General features: G+C 41.7%; 1 protein-coding gene across 1 annotated transcript; it reads right to left on the bottom strand.

The window, feature by feature from the left end:
• Positions 1 to 3,591: 3,591 nt before the first annotated feature.
• LOC137165558 (arylacetamide deacetylase-like 4) lies at positions 3,592 to 17,991 on the bottom strand. Its single transcript, XM_067566840.1, has 4 exons — positions 17,836 to 17,991; positions 11,522 to 11,738; positions 8,455 to 8,518; positions 3,592 to 4,366 (listed from the first exon to the last, which is right to left on the bottom strand). The coding sequence occupies exons 1-4, from the start codon at positions 17,989 to 17,991 to the stop codon at positions 3,592 to 3,594; spliced, it is 1,212 nt and encodes a 403-aa protein (XP_067422941.1).
• Positions 17,992 to 21,775: the final 3,784 nt, after the last annotated feature.

Raw genomic sequence — 21,775 nt, 5'->3', positions numbered from 1 at the left:
GATACAGTATGTGAAACCTTTTAAATAAATATTATAACAACAGTGTGTCAGGTGTGTGGAGCCGACCAGGCCAGTTTCTCGGTTACATCCCAGAGAGTCCCTTGCTATTTGGCAATGGAGTGTTCTTAAGGTCATAGCTTTATAACAGCCCTTAACATATTGAAAGACTGTTATCAGGAGGACCTGTTCTTTTCTCTACACTAAACATACCCAGTTTTGTCCTTACCACCTCTAGCTACCCTCTCACCTTTTGGATGTCCCCTTTCCTTAGCTACTGCCTAACTTCCCACAGACACCTCACCAACAACACTCCAGACACCTGTATTCCACCCAGACACCCACTTCCACCTACAGGACTTAGCAAGTGCTTACCTGAGAACTATAACTCAATACAATATCTTAGCACAGGAAATAAAGAAGAATGCCATAGTCATTTGAAGCTGCAGAGAGAATTTAATCCTGCAGGTGATAGTTTAACTGAGTGGAAATGTTTCAAGCCAATAGCTAATGCCCAAATGAGTACTATTTTCTTCTTCTTCTTTTTTTTTTTTTTTTCAGTATAAGCTATATCTTATGGCACTGTCCTCAGTTCCTTTTGATTTTGTTGTCCTTGAGAAAACCTTTGGCCATAGAACAGAGGGGCAGAAAGTGTGCACAAAGTTAGATGATTCATTATTATTAGTGAAAGCACCAGGCACTTCCATCCTAGCAACACTTGATGCAATAAACAATGTAGACAATTTATCCAGCTATTGAGTTGCTGCTCTACCTGGCGGGTTAACAAGCACTGGGGGAGGGGAGGGGGGGTGAATTCGAAAGCACACTAAAAAGTTGCTCATTAATTGGTCCACGTACACCCAGTGTGCACCAGCAAAATCTACATGGACCAATTAATGAGCAACACATTAGTGCACTTTAGAAAACACATCTCCATAATGCAGATTACCCCTCGTATAGACAAATGCAAAGTGAGGAAATTCTACCTTTTATCTAAAGTGTTACCTAGCCACATGTTCCTGATAAAAATGAAGCGAGTGCCTTAAAATTTTCCTTATTTAGGAATTGGGGTATAGAAAAGCCTTAATATAAATGACAATTGGAGGCCAGTGAGAAGGTGGTTAAAACGAAAGATCATTTCAACATTGATTGTTAGGGAAGTGTTAGTGTTATTAAACTAGTTACAAAAAAAATTAAAAATTGATTAATTCAATACAATAATCAAAATAATATCAAAGGTAATTTGATCTAACTTTATTCTGTCCTCTGCTTGGAAGATTGTCTTTAACATAAATCCTTAATACAGATCGTAGCTGAACGAGTCATACTGTTGGTAGTGAAAATACCATCAAAATCAGTTAGAATGTTTAAAATTCAAAATAATTTATATAATTTCTGTTACCAAAAGCCAACTCCTATAAACTATGTCCCCCCAAATTTAATCCACAAAACAGTCATATTCTTACATGCACAAACATTTCTAGATTGTAAACCTTAAATAAGTGTACTGGATGATTTCAAAGCTATTTGCTCATTTTTCTTGAAAATCACCTGTTGGGTGTAATCAAAGGCAATTTATTAACCAACCTTAATATTTTAGTTTTCTACATTCAAGGTATATTCATTACGTTTTAAAAAACAGTTGTAAACTCTTTAGTAGTATTAAGGATTATTACTTTTATTCTTTAAACTAAGATTCTGTCTGTTTTCCTCTGAGCTGCTGAGAGCTTCGATTGGTATCTGGTCATTTTAAATTCTTAACCCTCTGTGTGTTGCACTGTATTATGTATGTCTTATAAATATGTTCATTATATTTTATTATGCGTGTAGGGTATTCTTTGATAGCAGAGGATTTATATTTATTGCAAATAATGAAAACTGAGCTTCAGGATCACAGAATATTGAATAATCATCTTCTTGGTATCATTTTTCTAAGGTCACCACCTTGTGATGGGGTGTGCATAATACTGAAAACTGCTGTTCAGATTTGAATTCTCCAGCTGTGTTGACAGTTGGTTTCACATGCTCAAGTACAAAATGTTCAGGGTGATGCTATACTCATGGTCTTAGGCTGGTATTGTTATGGGCCTTACATTTGTGCAGTAAAGGGTGAGGGGCTTCAGAACTGTCTGGTTTTCACAACTATTTTAGGTGTTACAAGGAAGCCAGTCGGAGAGTTTCTCAGTTGTTTGATTGTTTGTAATGAAAGTAAAGGGCTGAAGCTGGTAGGGGATGCACTCAGCTTGTAAGGTTTAACAGGGTTTGGATTACTCAATACAGAAGACACACTTCATGAGTCATATTTAAAATGTCCTAAAGCAAAAGCGGGCATTTTTGTCGGGTTTTTTTCTCCTCCTCTCCCCCTCCCCACACCTCAAATCACCAATCCTTCAAATTCAGCATCTCTTGGGGTATTCTAGATTTCCAAGAACTCAGACCATCCACCTAGTTAAAAAATAGAACATGTTTTTGCTTATCCGTCATTCTCTTCTAGAGATAGACCATTTGAGGTCAATTTGAATGTTGGCAGTTTCTTTATCCCAGCTCTTTCTCTGCCATGGCATGGTACAGTGTTCATGGGTCCATTCTTTTTATCAGAAAGTGCTTTCTGCTTTAGATAATACAGGCCTAGAATCCATAGTGATAAATCCTCTTTATAGTGGCTAATCAAAAAGTACCTTCAGGGTAAGTAATCAATTATTTATTTAAAACTGCAGTTTTATGGATGGCATTTTAATACAGAAGTTGGATTCTAAACAATTTTACTTTATGCAACATCCCTGCAGAACATATGATTGGATTATTGCTTTGATTAAACACTCTAACCCTGTTTCCTACCTCCCGGCACAAGATAGTTTCATTTATCTTTGCAACTCGTAACAGCATGTAGCTCGTGATTAAACACTGTTGTTCATATTTTATTACTTTATAACTCATACTGCTCTGCTCTCCACAGGCTGATTCCTTCTTTTTTCCTCCTCTTTCTGTCCACCATCTTTTCTTGGCTTGTATTCCCAGCTCCCTCCCCGTATTCAGCTCTCTATGCCCTCCAGCATTTGCCCTGGATTCAGCCTCCATCAGATTTAGGCCTCTCTGCACCCAACTCCAGATTCAACTCCCCAAGAGACATCATGTCACCCCCCCACCCCACCGCACTCCACCCCTCCCCTCCACCCCAGATTCATCCCCCCTCAGATTACCTCCAGATTTTTCCCCATCTCACTATATTCAGTTTCCTAACCCTAGTGTTGTCTTCCATCCCTTGGGCAGCACTGCACATATCTCTCCCTGGAAGACTAGATGTTCAATGGATACAGCAAACAGCCCTAAAAAGCTGAGTAGCAGAAGGAGGGGAAACAATGATTCTTCTAGCTGTGCTTCCCATGACCGGACAGAAACAGCAGCAGGAGAAAAAAAGAGGGGGCATCTCCAGTGTAAGAATTTCAGAGCTGACCAAAAATAATTGAAATCTGAGAGTTTCCTGAAATTTCTGTGATCATAGAGCGGTATAATTTCAGGCAAGGAATGCAAGACACCCAGCTCCGAAATTTTTTTGGGGGGAGGTTTGGGGGGAGGGGCTTTGCAGGGGGCCGGCTATAAGCCTTTTATAAAGTTTACTACATTGTCCATTGCTCTCCTTCCACACGGAAATGAAAGATACCAATAATCGAGTAGTAATAGTGCTCCATGGAATCCATCTTTTAGGTGGAACCAAGTCACTGGAACACCATTGTCTTCCAGTCTCTTCTTGTACAACAGTCCATCATCCCTGACCACATCATACTCACAGGTCAAGATGTAAGTCTCAGGAAGCTGACAAATAATGGCATCTTCAGCTAAGAGTGGGGAAAAGGTTGTCTCAAAAAGTGGTTTGGCCAAATTGTGAAGTTCTTCTGAATATGAAGCAGATACATGTGGTTTGTAGCCTCTAATCTTAAATTCCATAGGAATATTGTCTGGACTCAGCCATTTTCTGAACTTCAGTTTCAAATCTTCTGGCACATGGGAACCTTCTAGGATATTTTTCATGAATGACAAGTCCTTATTGAGATACTGCATACCAAGTGCGAGAGTCCGTTCCTTTAACAAGAAGGGAATGGAACCGTTCTGCTGGTATGAAGGCAAATTAAAGTCCATACCCTGGAGAAATGGATAGATCATGATCTGGGCTCGTACCTTTGGGAGATCTGTTCTACTCACTAGTGCTTGGCAAACAGCAGCGGTGAGCGTGCCTCCACTGCTGTCTCCAAAGATGATAATACGAGTGGGATCCACCCCGTATTCTTCTGCTGTAGTCATGAAGTATTCAGTGGCAGTGAGACAGTCCCAGAACTGGACTGGATATGGGTGCTTGGGAGCCAAACGATACCTAAAATATCAATGACAGTGTTTTAATTTCATCCTATCTATGAGCGGTGCCCTCTGCTGTTTCAAGTACTCTTTTAACAATAGAAAAAAGGTATTATTATGATGATTTATTGTTTAAAATTCTGCTTCGTAGAATAGCTTCAGGAGTTACTCGTCCTTTTTAACTCTTTCAGGCAATTGTAGACATGTCAGCTCACTCTGCGTGGGACTAAGCAGCAGTTCCCAAATGGTGGGTTGTGACCCCAAATGGGGTCATGTCCTCATCAGATGGGGTGATCCCGAGCGTGCAGAAGACACCATTTTACAAAACAGCCTCCTCTGCACAGCGTGACCTCACACGCACCGTATGCACGCGGTCACGTCGCACGGAGGAAGCTGTTGTGCTCTACAAAATGGCGCCTTCCATGCAGCATGACTTCGAACACACCATATGGGTGTGAGGTCATGCAATCCAGAGGACACTGTTTTGTAAAGCAAAATGGCATCCTCCTTGTGGCGTGACCTTGCATGCACAAGGTGGACACCATTTTTAAACAGCTACCTCCATGCTGTCTGGGGTAGTGGGAAACAACACACCTGGAAATGGGGTCATGCAGGGAAAATCTTTGTACTAAAGCATTCTGGAGTATGTACCAGTAATCACCCTTCCTGCTTTTAGCTTTGAAATGAAGTCTAATATCTTCCCAAGTACATATGTCAGAGTAGAGATTTATAAAATAAAACCTGAAAGTGATACAGATTTACTATTTTTTGTGTCAGGAATTATTTATTCTGCATGGTTGTTAGCTCAATTCCAATAGCCCTGGATTTAGGGAACCGGTAGTGCAATTTTTAATATAATTCAAAGAAAACAACATTTTATCCCAATTTCTTTACTCCTGAAAAAGGAGATAAAATTTCCCATGAAGAAACACACAATATGAGGAAATATAAAACATTACCCCCTCACAAATGCACCACACACTTAGGGTTGTCAGCAACAATCAACATTCATTTTTATAGCGCCGACTAATACGGAGGGTTGAAATATACACAGAAGGGTTGGAATATACAGATTAATGTTCATTGTGGTTATGACTTTTTGTTCGCAACTCACGATGCAGTGTTGTCTAGCCAAAGGACACCCAAAAAATTGTTAATAGGGAAGCCAGCCTGACGCAGACAATCAGGGCCAGACTGCAAAATCTTCTGCTGGTTTTTTCCTCTGATTATGCCGCAGCAACCGGCTTCCATTGGGTGCCTCAGGTTAGCAGGACTAAAGCAAGTTAGCTAGAGATCTTCAGTTACAACACAGCGAATGCTGATGAGCTCAAGCGTTTGGGGGCGTCCACTTTTCTCGTTCATTTCACAAATATAATTTCCCTGAAAACCCTTGTGACTCACATCAGGGTCACGTGCTTTGACTTTAGCACCTGGGGAATAATTAGGAGGGAGGTTCTGAAAGGTCGGTTCGACCTGTAAACAGGTTTTTAACAGGTAAGGGACAGCAGATGGCTCTCAAGGATATGGAGCATAATTCCTGGGTTTGGGTAGGCCCAATAAAATAATCTCACTGTACACTGCAAATGGCTTCCTCTTGCAGCCCTTTGCATGAGCTCTTAACAGAAGTGACCATGTTTTAGCTAAAAGGGAGTTGGATGAGCTGAAACTCAAATTATTCACACTGTTAAATTTTAAAACGGATTGGGTATGTTTTTGAAAATAGCCTCCCAATTTTGAGCTCTTACTAATGAATACAAATACACACAGGCCTCATGGTTGTCAGTCAGGTGCGTACCAAGGAAGTGGCTGTTAGTCAGTAAGCATAGACCTGTTGGAACTAAGTAAGCCAGTCCTCCACAAAAACTAGCCAGGGCTGGAGGGTGGGAGCGGAGGCACAACCTCACCTCCCGCCTCCACGCATGACCCTTCTTACCAGTCCTACACAGAAGCATTCTATAGTGCTTGCAATGAGCCCCCCAATCAGCAGACCCTTGTATATCTTCCCCTTCGCTCCCAATTCTGCTGTAGTCCATGAAGAGACACAGTGGCATGCTTTGCAGAGAGCTATAGGAGGGGATTGAGGATTCATTTGCCAGAGCTGCTTCCCTTCTCCTAGGCCTCTGTGGTTTACAGCTATGAAGCTGCTGCATAGAAGTATATTTCCATTAGCTAGATGAATCCAAGTCGTCAGGGCCTGATGAAATTCATCCTACGGTGCTTAAGGAACTAGCTGAAGCAATCTTGGAACCATTGGTAATTATCTTTGAGAACTCATCATGTAGGATAGGTGAGGTCCCAGAGGAATGGAGAAGGCAAACATAGTACCTATCTTTAAAAAGGGGAACAAGGAGGACCTGAGGAATTATAGACCAGTCAGCATAACTTCAGTACCTGGAAAGATACTGAAACAAATTATTAAACAATTTATAAGCATCTAGAGGAAAACAGAGTTATAAGGAACAGTCAGCATGGATTTGTCAAAGACAAATCTGGCCAAACCAACCTAATTTCCTTCTTTGACCAGGTTACTGGCCTGTTTGATGGCAGGAACATGTGGGAAGCAGTAGACATGATATATCTTGGTTTTAGTAAAGCTTTTGACACAGTCACACATTCTTATAAGCAACCGAGAGAAATGTGATCTAGATAACATTGTTATAATGTGGGTGCACCACTGGTTGAAGGACTGTACTCAAAGACTAGTTATCAATGGTTCACTGTCAAACTGAGAAGGTGTATCTAGAGGGCTCCAGCAGGGGTCAGTCCTGAGTCCCGAGTCCCTAGTCAATATTTTCATGAATGACTGGGGTAATGGAGTAGAGAGTAAGCTTATAAAATGTGCAGATGACATTGAGCTCTGAGGAATTGCAAGCACTTCGGAAGAAAGGATTAGAGTTCAAAATGACCTTGGCAAATTGAAGAATTGGTCTGAATTTAACATGATGAAATTTAATAGAGAGATGTGCAAAGTACTTCACTGAGGAAGGAAAAATCAAATGCACAGCTACAAACTGGGGAATACCTGGCTACATGGTGGTAATGCTGAAAAGGATCTGGGTGTTATAGTGGATCTCAAATTGAATGTGAGTCAACAATGTGATGCGGTTGTGAAAAAGGCTAATAACACTCTGGGCTGTATTAACAGGAGTGTTGTAAGAAAGACAAGGAAAATAAATGTTCTGCTCTATTCAGCTCTGGAGAGGCCTTAGCTGGAGTCCTGTGTCCAGTTCTGGGCACCGCACTTCAGGAAAGATGTGAACAAATTGGAGAGAGTCCAGAGGAGAGCAACAAAAATGGGAAAAGGTTTAGAAAATAGGAACCTGTGAAAGGTTAAGAAAACTAGTCAAGTTTAGACCTGAGAAAATAAGACTGAGGAGAGGACCTAATAACAGTCTTCAAATATGTTAAGGGCTGTTATAAAGAGGAGGATGATCAATGTCCTGAAGGTAGGACAAGATGTAATGGGTGGAATCTGTTCCAAGGGAGATTTAGTTTAGATTTTAGGAAAAACTTTCTAACTACACGATAGTTAAATACTGGAATAGGCTTTCCATGGGAAGTTATGGAATCCCCATCATTGAAGGTTTTTAAGAACAGATTGGCCAAACACCTGTCAAGAACGGTCTTGGTTTACTTGGTCGTGCCTCAGTGCAAGGGGCTGGAGTGGATGACTTTTCAAGGTCCCTTCCAGCCCTACATTTCTGTGATTCTATCATTCTACAGCTAATGTGCTACCATAACAGCCATGCTAAGGATTGATCTGGCTGTGTCACCACAGGTGAGAGTAAGATATATGAAGTTCCCCTCCTCCTGCATTAGAGGCATCAGAATTTGATCTAATATCTATAAAAATGATGCTATTTATTAAAATATGTGAAGGGTTTTTTTCTTTGTCTGGTCTTCTCTTTTAGACTCTGTAACAGACTTATTGCAGGTCTGTTCTAGAGAACAGAGTGTAGAGTTCAAACTATATCAATCAATATGTTTTTTGATGAACCATTTCCTGAAAGGGCAGTCTTGTGCAAGGTGCCTCACAGATGTATACACCTGGAAGCTGACACACTGTAAACGGTTCCCAAATAACGTAATTGACATGAGATCACTTACCCAACACACACAACCACCGAGTCACTTTCACTGGCAACACAACGGCACAGTCTTTCATACATACCTGCAACAAAAAAATTCTCAATGAAATTGTGTTATTGTCTTTAAGAGTTTCAATTCTCTATCCTTAAAAGATGAGAAGAAAATTCAGATGGGTGTTTCATTTTTGATGAGTGGTTCACGATCTTACATGACGATTAGGAGGGTTTCTGGGATGTGGAGCCCTACTCATCTTTAGTTCAGTTCAATATGTGGCAAAATGGACTCAGGGTTTTCATTGGGAGTTGCATGCATTGGAGCAGAAGTACTCAAACATAATTCTCAAAACACTCCTTAATGTCTCTCTGTAGTGAGTCAAGTTGTAAAAGTAGCGACACTTAAATGAAAGTGTCAAATTTTCTGGAATCTGTATCACATTCATGCTAATAAGCCTACACTGGATTTCTCCTGTCCTTGGCCTTGTCTATACTAGAATTTTTTTGGGTGGTGGGTGGAGGGGTGGCGCAGGCATGAGCTCTCCCACCATTTCATTACCATCTGTGGGAGCCCTCGTTCAGATGGGTCACCAATGTCGATTCACGTTTCTAAAGCCTTGCACAGATACAAACAGCCAAACTGCGATCTGAAAAAATGGTCCATGGATATCTGCGGATTTGCAGGGCTCTACACGTTTTTACTTTCATGTTATGTAAACCAGCTCTGTTCCCGGGAGGGTAGAGAAAGACATCACTGGTACCACTAGCAGAGCCACATCAAGGGTAATGAAATGGTGGGATTTTCCTAAGGGACAAGTGTGGGACCTTCTTTCACACACATGGAGAACTACCTCAAACCTCACCACTTTCCATTGCCAGGGCAAGATGCATTTTCTTTTACCCTTGTCTCTGTCACTATAAATGCACAGCACATGCCATGCATATATGCACGTATATAAAATAAATATTATAAATATCTTTTTTTTTTTTAATTGCTCATGCAACTTTTCTCCTGAGGAAAGGAAGAACCATACATGACAGATACCAGTGACATTGCATAATACACTTCTGTAAGGTGCTTAGATTGCCACAGTGATGGGCAACATATAAGAAAGAGAATAGAATATAGCAAAAATGAAGAAGTGGTGTGTAGAATGAGGAAAGGGAGGGGAAAGGAAAATTGCAAAGGACAGCAAGGGAAAGAGAGTGAAAGAAAAAGAGTCAATAATGAGTGTGGGATATGTAATGAATGATGAGGCAGGAAGAAGAGGGATGAGTGAATGAAATGGCAACTAGAAAGATAGGGTGGAGATACAGCTAGACAGGGAGTGCAAGAGACTGCCGCCATAGATTTTAAACCTGAGTTCAGACTGTCATTTGTTCCACATGTGGAAAGCAAATTAGAAGGAACATTGTCTGGGGGCCAGTTCCATGGAGATGTAATAATTGTCCCTTCCACAGGTACAAGGTGATGCTCAGAACAGACCAGGCCATTATTCCACAAGTCACAACATATGAACAAAGATCTTAGGAAAGGTCTCTGCTGTCTGTATGTCCGAAACAAAAGAAAGAGACGATGGAATAGCACAAATTGGATATTGGAAGGGAAAATAAGTGCATCTCAATTGCATCTCACTTAAGGAATTGAGCAGCTTTGTTAACCAAATCTTTTGAGCATCACCTTCTCCCAAGGCTTAAAACTTGTACCAAGGAAGCATATAATGACCAAATGAGCTAGTCCTTCCAAGGGGATTATTATAGCTCACTCTTTAATGGGCATAGGAATAATAAACTTCTGATGAGGAAATCTGTAAAGTGGCTACCTGTTTTAGTACCCGCTTTTTGCAGCTATTACTACTAGAGCTGCGCTGTTGCGGGATGGGCTGGAGGGGGGTTTCAATTCAGTGGCTGAACTGAAAAAGCCAAAAAATATTTTGGTTTGGTTTGACCCAAAATGTACGTTTTCTTTTTTTTTCTTTTTTTTTTTAATGATTTAGGGTTTTTTGTTTAGTTTTTGGGTGTTTACCCTTTTTTATTTATTTAAATCTAGCTAAATGTTTTAATCAAAACTTTGTTTCAAACCAAAAGGTCAAAACACTTCATTTACAAACTGTTCAAACAAAACTTTTTAACTTTAAAAAAAAACAAAACCCATCATCTTTTTGGCAGAAACTATTCATTGAATTCATCCCCAATGCAAGAATATTTTGGTCAACCCAAAACTACATTTTTCTGTGAATAAAACTATGCATCTGAAAAATTTCATCCCACTCTAATTACAGCACCCAACACTCAGTCTGCACACAGGCTAAGATTTCCCAAAGAGACCAGTGATCTTGGATGCCTCCATTTTTGCCCAATGTGAGATGCCTTTAAAGGGGGCAGATTTTTCAGAAGGTGGGTCCTCAGCACTTCCACAAATCAGCGTACTTTAAAATGTCTCAGATTGAGCAACGAAAAACTGAGACACCCAAAATCACTAATCGCTTTTGAAAATCTTGATTGTCGTTGTTCCTTTTTGGCCCCAGAAAGGATTACTCTTGGCTAGCCCTAAACAGGTGTGAGGAAGAGAGGCATTTTGAATTACAAATTCAAACTTTCTTTCATTTTTTTTTTTTTTTAATCAAAAAGAGGAAAAGTTGCTATGGGCAATGGGTTAAGCCTTAGGGATTATTGTTACCGTGGGAGATTTTTCAAAGGCACAAAGGACATTTTGGTGCTGTAATTATTAATGAAGTTCAGCATGTTACTAATCTAGCTTGAGAACCATCTGCCAGCAGTGGCCAAAGCTCCAAATTTTCTGTCTCCAACATCAACAATGAAAGGGAAAACTAAAGCGATTCTCATGAATAGTCAAAGAACAGAAATCCAAGGATAAGTACAAAATTCCGTCCAAGGAAATATTTAGCTGCATAACCCCTGCTAGTCTAACTAAAAATATGCAACTTTTAAGTTTGGTTATCATAATTCTTAATTTTAAGTTCTTAATTGCTGTAGTTCTTAATGATCCTATTTAAGAGCTATCGCGGACTATCAAGAATAATATAATAATTCATATTTATCATAGTTCTTCATTTCTTTAAACTTCTTACTAATGCTTCCAAACTGGCCAACTCCTCCGTGAAAATAAATGAGGCCTCTCCTTGGACCAGCAGATGGCGCTTTTGGCTGGTAAACCCTCGAGGACAGCCCTGCAAACTTCAAGTCCTTGATGAAGAGATTATTAGACTTCCATGGTGGTATTCCATACATGAAGCACTTGAGGACATAAAGCTGCCTGCAGATGCCCAGTTTCTCAACAATCTTTCCCTGTTTATAATGAGAAAGAGACAAAAAAAATTAGTGTACAGTTCCCCGTCAGTGTGCTTCAACCGCATCCTGGAGGGTGAATGGGAAATTGTCGCCATGACCAATTCAAATTTTGGTGCCTGTGGTCCTGCCATCAAAGGGGTCCATTATGCTGGTAATGTGGTCACTCCTTCATTCTGAAGTAGATTCAGACAAACAACTTGCTTAACATGTGCTCCCAGTGAGCCTTCAGATCATTACAACTTCTTGATTACTACTAACTCTGGCAGGATTTGAATCCGTGACCTACAACAAAGTTGAAACGCTCCTTATCCCACTCCCAGGTGAGTCATGCAGTCCTTACCTTACCTTACCTTACAACAAGCCTAGTGGAGCTGCCACATTTGGCAGCTGGGTAATCTGGCCCTTCCTCAAATAAAAAGTATTGTTTCCAGCCTCTATAACTAGGGTAGGAAATCAGTGTCTCCCTCCCGCTTGCAACAATCTCCGTCACACAAGCAAACGCTTTATTAAAATGGCAAAAGCAATTCTCTGTTCCAAATTCACAGCAGTTTTGAAATTGCTTTCGAAATTCGAAGACAAACAAACCTTCCTGGTTGATTGGCAATGATCCCATACTTGTGACGTCAACACTATTCAGTGAAACATGGGGCTGGGTTTTCCTTTTATTTGGCAGCAATTTCCAGTTTCCAACAGAAAACTTAGAAAGCCCTGACAAAACCCTTCTAGGGGATCCCTGCACTTCTCAAATGGTTTCGTTTTTAGAATTCATGAAAAAGCTAGGGTGAAAACCCGGCTCCATTGAAGTTGATGACGAAACTCTTGTTGACTTCACTGAAGCCAGGATTAACCTCTAAGATATATTGGGGTGTGTAAGGTGCTCAGATGAGAAGCTCTGTAGAAAGCACACATTTTATTATTCTATATTAACATAAACTTTCATGTGGATGAACTTAACCCATACTGTGGGGCTGTTCGTGCACTCTCTGCATAATGGCAAATATAGTATTATTGTTTTTTTTAAAAGGGTTCCATTACAAAATAGAGACCTGGCTTCTGCCCTGAACAGCATACTATTGAAATTAATCATGAGACAACATGGGAAGGGACAACAGGAACAAGAAAGTCATATGTTTACATTGTAAGCCAGGCGCATGTCTTGATGACCATGTTAATTTAAAAAAATAGATGAAAAAACATTTTTTAGGAGTCACTTGGTGAAGTAAGGGAGATACTTTGGGGAGGATGTTCCAAGCTGGACCGGCACTTTATTCGGTTCTGGTTAGGCTTCAGCTGGAGTACTGTGTCTGTTTTGGTCACCAACATATGGAAAGGTTGTAGAGAAACTGGAAAGAGCCAGAGGCAAATGACAAAGAGGATCGAGGGGATGGAATGCAATCCATGTGAGCAAAGGCTGAAGGAATTGGGTATGTGTAGTCTGGAAAAGAGGAGATTAAGGAGGGACATGATAGCAGGGGGACTTGAAAGGCTGCCATAAAAGAGATGGAGAAATGTTGTCCTCCCTTGCCAGAGAGGGCAGGACACGAGGCAATGGGTTCAAACTACAGCATATTTAGATTAAATCACAGCAAAAATTTCCTAATGGTGAGAATAGTAGGACAATGGAGCAGACTGCCTAGGGAGGTTGTGGAGGCTCCTTCACTAGAGGTTTTCAAAAGGAGGCTGGATAGCCACCTGTCTTGCATGGTTTAAACGCAACAAATCCTGCATCTTGGCAGGATGTTAGACTAGATGACCCTTGCAGTCCCTGCTAACCCTAGGGGTCTAGGATTCTAAAGAAAGCAGGAGCATGGGGAAGTACAGCTCCAACTTTTCAGCTAAGTGCCAGAGAGCTGTTGCTTCCTCTGTCTGTCTTGTTGAAATCCTACTCAACCTCTATGGCAGGTAAAGCAAGGATTTATCAAGTAGAGGGACTCTGGAGTCAATTGCTCAGCCGACCCAATTCCCCTTCCAGTGGCCAGTCTGGGGACGGGCTTTAAAAAACGGTAAACACAATCTTTTATAAAACTGGCAGGGGCAGGGGGTGCGAGCAGGGATATTTCCAGTTCTCAGAGACACACGGGGCATGTCTATTCAGCCATCAGAGGGTGTGACTGAAGATCGAGCAGACATACCCGAGCGATCTTTAATCTAGCTGTGTTGGGTCCTCGACCAGTGATGCTACAGTCATGCAAGGTTCAGTGTGAGCTGGACCAGCAAGGAATCTCCCAGGGTTGCGTGGGGGTTTGTGCAGCCTACACTGAAGCTTGAGCTGCTGAGGCTTTGCTATTCTGGAACCCAAGCCGGCTCAGCTACATCAGCTGGAGCTGCAGTCACACCTGGTGATTATAGTATAGATAAAACTATAGTAACCCCTTGTTTGATTTAGATCAGGGTGGAGTGGCTTCAGTATTATGCTAGATAACTTCAGACTCATCAAGAATTTATTAGACTGGCTAATCACAGCTCAAACTACTGTGTACATAAAGAAAATATCTCGCATTGCCCTCCAGAGCCCCAGGTACCTACCTTACAAGTCACATTGTCTTCCGAGTTCTTTTTCTTAGAGAGCAAACTAGTTTTTAGTCTTGGAAAAAATTCATGTGTTGTTGCCAATTTTTGCTTACACCAAGTTCTGTGAGTAGGGGCTGTGGGAGCAGCAGGCGAGTTTTGCTTTCTGCCTTGGACTCTAATTAGAGTCCATTCTTAAGGCAGATTTGCTCTCTGAGAATCGGTCATTTGTGTCAGACTGAGATTCCTTAAAGAAGGGATTGCCTGCATCTTTGTTCCAGGACCGATACATGTGAAAAAGCAAGTTACAATTAGAATGCATCCATACTTCGTATCATTGACTTTATTCCCTTCACTGGGAAGCTGACCTGGAAGGCGACAAAATCTGCTACCACTTGGCAGTGAGGTGAGACTGGCCTCAGAAGAGGGACATCAGTAGGGAAGAAGGGGCAACAAACCTGATTTACTTCTGACAGCGTGTTAAGTGCTGTAGTCAAGAAGCCTTTTACACTTTAATAACAACTTTATTAAACCAACAAGCTTATGAACATATTCTTATATGCAAATAGATGGTGTGCTTTAAATTAACTATCCACATAAACAGCTCACATTACCTAACAAAATAACAACATCAAACAAGTAAAAAATGGAGCTACCTTCCAGTTTGTGCCATCTACTTCTCCACTTCCTGATTTACAATTAATCATTACCACAGCTACCATACATCACACTGAACTGTAAGGATGCCAGCCTCCACCCCTGAAATTTTGCAGGAAGTGTAACATACGGATTTTCCAGAGAACCGTATACACTGAAATCAAGTCTTAGCATATTAAAAGAATGATCTAGTATCTTGATATCTGCATGTAAATGGTTTATCTTCATCCATCTAATTCTTAAACTAGTAACTGGTGAGTCTGGCATTGTTTTGAATGTGTCATCTGTTGCAACACCTAATCCAAAAACACATGCAATTTCCCAGTGACGCTGACTGCAGCAATCGGATTGTTGCCAACATGTATGTCAGTGGGAGGTGTACGCTCAACTGTCGTAAGAATTGCAAGGTAGCATAAGAAAGCTGAATGGCAAGTCAGCTGTGATCTCATTTCACAAGTTTGTCCTGCTCAAAGATGCCTCCCACAATCAATGCAAATGGTATAGCATGTGATAAACGCAAGCTGAAACAGTGAAAAACAGATCCCATTGGTAGCAATAGAGCAGTGTTGGTGGTCTGCATCCCTGTGGAGGAAGGGTGATGGTTGTGCTTTGTAGTCTGTGGTGTACAGTAGCTGTAGTGGTAATATGTGTATCTAGGGGTGGAAGGGTAGAGAATATGTACTCTTCGCTCTTTTCGTTTCCTTGCTTTTGTGGGTTTTGTCTTCATTATGGCCTGTGTGGGTGGCAACCTGCCACAGAAAAGATTTTGTGGATGAATTTCCTAGGTTTTTGAAATGTGGCGCATTTGATGTCACACCTACATATTGCGGGAAGTGGATAGGACGCAGAGTTTTGGGGGCAGTGGTGGTCATGGGAGTAGAACTCGGACTTTGCTGAGAGTAGGGGCCTAGAAAAGGGGCTAAGCAAAGGAGGGTGTGTGTGTGTATGTGTGTGCGTGCGTGCGCGCCCTCTAGTTGTGCCGGGGATAGAACTGTCCTGGTATGGCTCAGAGGTCCTTCCCACTGAGACACAGCTCCAGAAGCCCCGCATACACTCCCCTCCACTGATCTGCATCCCTCTTCTTTCCAGCCCTGGTCTCCAATGGAACCCTTAGCAGAGAAAGCTTGTGAAGTTTTAAACACAGTGCATATTATAGTATTGACAGTTCCCCAGTTTCCATAGCTCTGCTCCCTAGCCAGCTTCACTCCTATGACCATCCACCAGTCCCCATCTTCTGCTTTAAGATATAGACAGGCACTTTCTGTCCCTTTCCCCCTGTCCTTTGTTGACTGCCTATCCTCCACTACCCAGTCATTTTTTATTCTTATCAATTAAATCTTAGCAGATAAGAAAAAGCTAAAGCACAGACTAGTTTTCCTATTTATCATGTCTTTTTATTAACGCTTAGTCTAACTGTCTATCTACGTCCCAATGAATGTTGAGTATTTTCCTCCTGGGATATTTGAATTATTTACTGTCTTTGTATCACTGTACAGATAGATGCTCCAGCATCAGAGCTTTCATTTAAAAAGATAAGTTTCTAAATCTCAGTGTTGCTAAGATAACTTGAAAAACGCGAACCAAGAGTCTGCACGCAGCCTGAGACAATAGCTCAGAGAGGTTTCTGCTGCCTGTTATTTCAGCAAAGGCATGCAATTATTGGGTGGGCAGCACCTGGCGGTAGAGGGAGTATGGTGGGAGTTATACAACTGTAGGGAGAACAGGAGGAGGAGTTATTGGTGGCAGGGTGGGGGAGAGGGCTGAATGGAAGACGTTCATGGAGGGGGAAGCCTGTGCAAACTTGTAACCCAGCTCAGCTCATGTTCTTTTTACAGCCAACTAATTCCCTGAACAATAATCTGATGTTCCCATACATCTCTGGACCCACAACATCCTTCCCTGAACTCCCCATCCCACATGGCCCTGTTGCCACATGTCCATCCACAGGCAGGGAGGACCTTGTTTTTGAGTGTATTTTAAAATTTGGGAAGTGGCTTGTCAGAGATGGGGGTGAGTGAAGTTTGGTGCCTGGGAGGGCTGGATTTTTAACTTAGAAAGGTTCAAAAAAAAAGGTGAGGCTCCCCCGGACACGTTTCTTAAAGGGACCATTTGAAATGAATTTTAGGGTACAAGCTGGGGGTGTGATTCCCAGCACAAGGAGACATCCTCTTGGTAGCTCTCAGGGAGCTAGCGTGCTATAACCTGAGAGGCTGGGCTAGCCTATGGACCAATGGGCTCTCAGAGTTATGCACTCGGTGCTGCTAGCCCAGCTTGTCTCTTGCAAAATTCAGCGCTGACTCAGATTATGTGCTAGAACTTTGGCAAAGATGCATTGTATTCTTCACACAAAAAAAGAGGTGGCTGAATCCCTGCTTTAAAACCCCAACATAAGCCTACCTTCAGAGTCACAGCCAGCAGATCCCTACTACTGCTTTTAAGCAGAACTGTCATAATAGCAGGATTCAGACCATGCCCAGACCCTCAGATGATGGAACCTGATATGACTCCATTGACTTCAATCATATCTCTTGCCTCATTTTAACTTTTTGTTTTAAATATACTATAGTCTCACACCTCGAACTGAGAATCTGCAGGTTGTGCTGCCATGATTTGAAATCTTTCTACAGCATTTGAATAAGCAATAGGCTTCATAGCACTAACCAGAGCTCCTAACTAGAACAGAATTTATCGCTCTTTGCACTTTTTTCTAGGAAGACTTTTGCCTAACCATTAAGTAATAATTCTCCCTTTCAACTATCCATGGGTGATGTTGCATGATGCTTTCTTCTCTTTACCTCCAAGAATTAATCCAATTGACAGGGATATTGTGCCAGCTCTTTACAATATATTTAAACATTGACTATTACAAAATCTATCTCTGTATCTGGAAACCAAAATCAAACCCGAGTTTCAAGCAAGGTACACTCACCAGACCAAATACAAAGTTAATGACGTAATGAACCATGTAAAGCTTTATGCGCTGATCTACTTCTCGAGGGATTTCAGCTTTCGGATGTTCATAGTAAAATGCCAGTGCCACCAACAAGATAAAAGCAACAATAAAAATTTCTAATATGAATTCCATTTCACGGTGCTGAGAAGGATGGAACTAGGAACTGACTGCTCTCCTGCAGTTGTCTCCAGAGCTAAAATCTCCAGTACAGGATTAAAAAATCCCTCCACACCCCGTCCTCCTACTCCTGGATATGCTCATAGGTAGATGAAGATATTACCACACCGGAAGTATTAATTAGGAATGTGGGAGGCTTGCATAAATTGTAGGAGAATGTTGTTGCCATTGCATCTATCTGTGTTTTCATATTGTGCACATTATCAAGGTATTAGTGCTTCTTTTGACAAAGATATATTAGTTCTACCAAGAGACCTGAGATTTCTCTTCTCTCTCTTTTTGCAATAACAGGAGGATTTTTCAGATTTTCATTGCATTGATCTTGCATTTCTGTTCTTCTCTTCTTTCTTCCAGTCCCGGGAGCTGGCAGTCTGACTGATTTCTTATATGTTTTGCAGCAGTTTTATGGGAAGGCAAAGACGTTTCACCCTTTTCCTCAGATACAATAAAGTTTCTGTTAATCTTCAGTTCCTTTTGGAAGGTGTTTTATAGCTGCCTTTAATAGCACTCACAATTATGTACCTCCTTACCTGTTTTCTCTTGTCTCTTACTGTGCAACCACCCCCGACTTCAATGCCAACAATGCCAAACTCAACGGCCCATGTGTCAGCTTCCCACACAAATTTCTCTGCACCTTCTTCCATGCTACCCAATTCACATGAAACATTGAACTTTAAGGCCACTACCTTCTCCTTCAAATCCTTCCTCAAGACACACTTCTGCCATGGTGCCTATAAGAAATCATCCAGCTGCTAATGGCTAGATCTAGTAAAAATTGGGGGTACAGCACTCATCTGTTTATAATAACCCCCCAAAAGGCAAATATAGATATAGATACACACACATACATACAGTTATTGAAAACTGTATATGCTTTCCCTCTTCCTCAACCCTATGTTTGCCTCTTATGTGCCAAGAATGTAATCTTCTCCAGGCAGTGACCACATTGTCAAAGGTGTTTGTACAACACCTGCTATAAGGGAGTCCTGAGGTTGATAGGCAGCTGGGCACTATTACAATATAAATGTTATAAGAACATAAGGGTGACTGTACCGTGTCACACCTATGGTTCATCTAGTCGAGTAATCTGTCTTCTGATAGTGGCCAGTGCCAGGTGCTTCAGAAGGAATGAACTGAACAGGGCAATGTTTGAGTGATCCATCCCCTGTCATCCAGCCTCAGCTTCTGGCAATCAGAGGTTTAGGGACACCCGGAGCATGAGGTTGCATCTCTGATTATCTTGGCCAATAGCCCTTAATGGACCTGTCCTCCAGGAACTTACCTAATTCTTTTTTGAATCCACTTACACCTCTGACCTTCACAACATCTCCTGGCAATGAGCACCACAGGTTGTGTGAAGAAGTACTTCCATAAGTCTGTTTTAAACCTCCCCCTAGTTCTTGTGTTATGTGAAGGGGTAAATAACACTTCCTTATTCCCTTTCTCCACCCTATTCATGATTTATAGTGCTCTGCCATATCTCCCCTTAGTAGCCTCTTTTCTAAGCTGAATGGTCTCCGTCTTTTTAATCTTTTCTCATATGGAAGCTGTTCCATACCCTAATCATTTTAGTTGCCCTTCTCTGAAGTTTTTCCAATTCTAATATGGTTTTTGAAATGGGGCGACCAGAACTTGAAGCAGTATTCAAGGTGTGGGCGTACCATGGATTTATTTAGTTGCATTATGCTATTTACTGTCTTATTATCTATCCCTTTCCTAATGGTTTCCTAACGTTCTGTTATCTTTTTGACTGCTGATGCACACTGAGCAGATGTTTTCAGCAAACTATCCGCAATGACTCCAAGGTCTTTTTTTTTTTTTTTTTTTTTGAGTGGTAACAGCTAATTTAGACCCCACCATTTCATGTGTCTAGTTGGGATTATGTTTTCCAATGTGCATTACTTTGCACCTATTACCGTTGAATTTCATCTGCCATTTTCTTGCTCAGTCTCCCAGTTCTGTGAGATCCCTTTGTAATTCTTTGCAGTCACTTTTGGATTTACCTTTCTTGAGCAGTTTTGTATCACCTGCACACTTTGCCACTGTGTCTGGCCCCCAAGTCCCATGCAGAAGATGTCCCCAGTTGTCCCCCTGAACAATTTTTCACAGCTGTCCCCCTCCCTCCCTTGTCTGGTGGAGGAGGAAAGAAGGGTAAAGGGATGAGTTCAGAGACATTAACTTGTTGCCATTTGTTCACTGTCAGGTCCATTGTCTTTTGATTGTCAGTTCTTTCTTAAAATTTCAGTTTCACGTTCCATTTGCCACGTTCAATAAATGTTATCACTTCCTTGACGTGAGTGTGGAGCCTCTTTCCTGTACATGATGAATGTAAAATGTTTTCAGGTTTGGGATTAGGCCCCATGATTCAGAGCGCATAAATTTGAATAGTGTAACTCTCTGTGCTATTACACTGCAAACGCATTTCTGTCCCTCCCACACCCACTTCCACCCCACCCCAGGTCCATAATTACCTGATTGCCAAAGAATACACAGGAGGGATGCGGGAAATACATTGTTATCTGCTTAGAAAGCATTAGTAGTTTTTAAAGCAGCAGAAGTCACAACACAGAGAATGGGTAAGTAAACGTCTTTATGGCTGGTTTGCATACAGAACAGGAAAACACAGTTAAAATAACAATAAAGTCATCTGCCACTGAATAGTGATTAAATGACCCTTCCTTCCCCAGTCCCTCAAAATCTTGACCAGTTTCAGTCTCGGGGGTCGTGATGATACCAGCTGCTAAGTGATTTCAGCACGGCCTGCAAGGAATGATGCAAAGAAAGAATGTGTGAATCCCGCCCCCTCTTAAGGAAATGTTGATAAGGGCATTTAAAGTGAGTGCTCCCAATAACACAGTCTTGCAAAAAGGTGTTACTATGACACAAAAGCATTGCGCCATGATCATAACACAACTTGGCCAACACCCTCCACAGCACCAACCCAACCCCTAAGGTGTTAACCAAGTGGAGGTACCTTGTACTAATTGTCTGCGGTGGGTGAATAGTCACAGGAATGAATGACTAGTGACTGTCTGCTTCAGGGGACAAAACCCGCACAAAGCTAGGTAGCGCACAGGTGTGTGTCAATGTTCCCTCTTGTGATTTTCCAGCAGCTGCACAGGGTGTGAAGGTGTCCCTCGGCAAAGACAGATGTCACCCTCTGCCTCCCTGCTGTTCCAGCATGTATGCGCATATGGCATCCCCATGCCCACTGGGACCCAGGACCAGCATGCATGTGAGTGGGATCCAGCTGTCTGTACAGAGTTTGTCAACCAGACCTGTTTTGTGCCTACTCTGGACCAAAGCACAACCTTTTCCCCTCAAATGTTATGCAACACACGGCATGTGACAATTATGCAAACAGCTTTTGCCACACTGGAATCCAGACCAGTGCATAGGCATCACCAATGAGCTTTCAGCCTGCCAAATGTTCTCTCCATGTCTATGATGCAGCCACTACGTTTGTAATTGAATTTCCTTTTTCCTGAGTTATTAATGTCAGGTTATGGTTTCATAAGCCAAGTGAGGAGAGAGTATGTGCAGTCCTCAAGAATAACTGTTAGCATAGACGCTGTAGAGATCCACATAATTGCTAGGAAATAAAGTCCCTTCTTCCCCCCTCAAGTACACTCCACCCACTTCTGCACCAGCATGGCTTTCCTGAATCAAGTGTTCTGGCACTGGAGATGTGCTGTAAGTTCCTCAGCCAGCTCCATGAAGGTCTGTTTCCTCCTTCAGA

The sequence above is a fragment of the Emydura macquarii genome, unplaced genomic scaffold, assembly GCF_026122565.2.
Source record: "Emydura macquarii macquarii isolate MOO-44397 ecotype Brisbane River unplaced genomic scaffold, CSIRO-AGI_Emac_v2 contig_2768, whole genome shotgun sequence".
NCBI classification, from domain to species: Eukaryota; Metazoa; Chordata; order Testudines; family Chelidae; genus Emydura; species Emydura macquarii.
The sequence above is the reverse complement of the archived record's forward strand: the minus strand, read 5'-3'. Positions and strand labels throughout refer to the sequence as shown.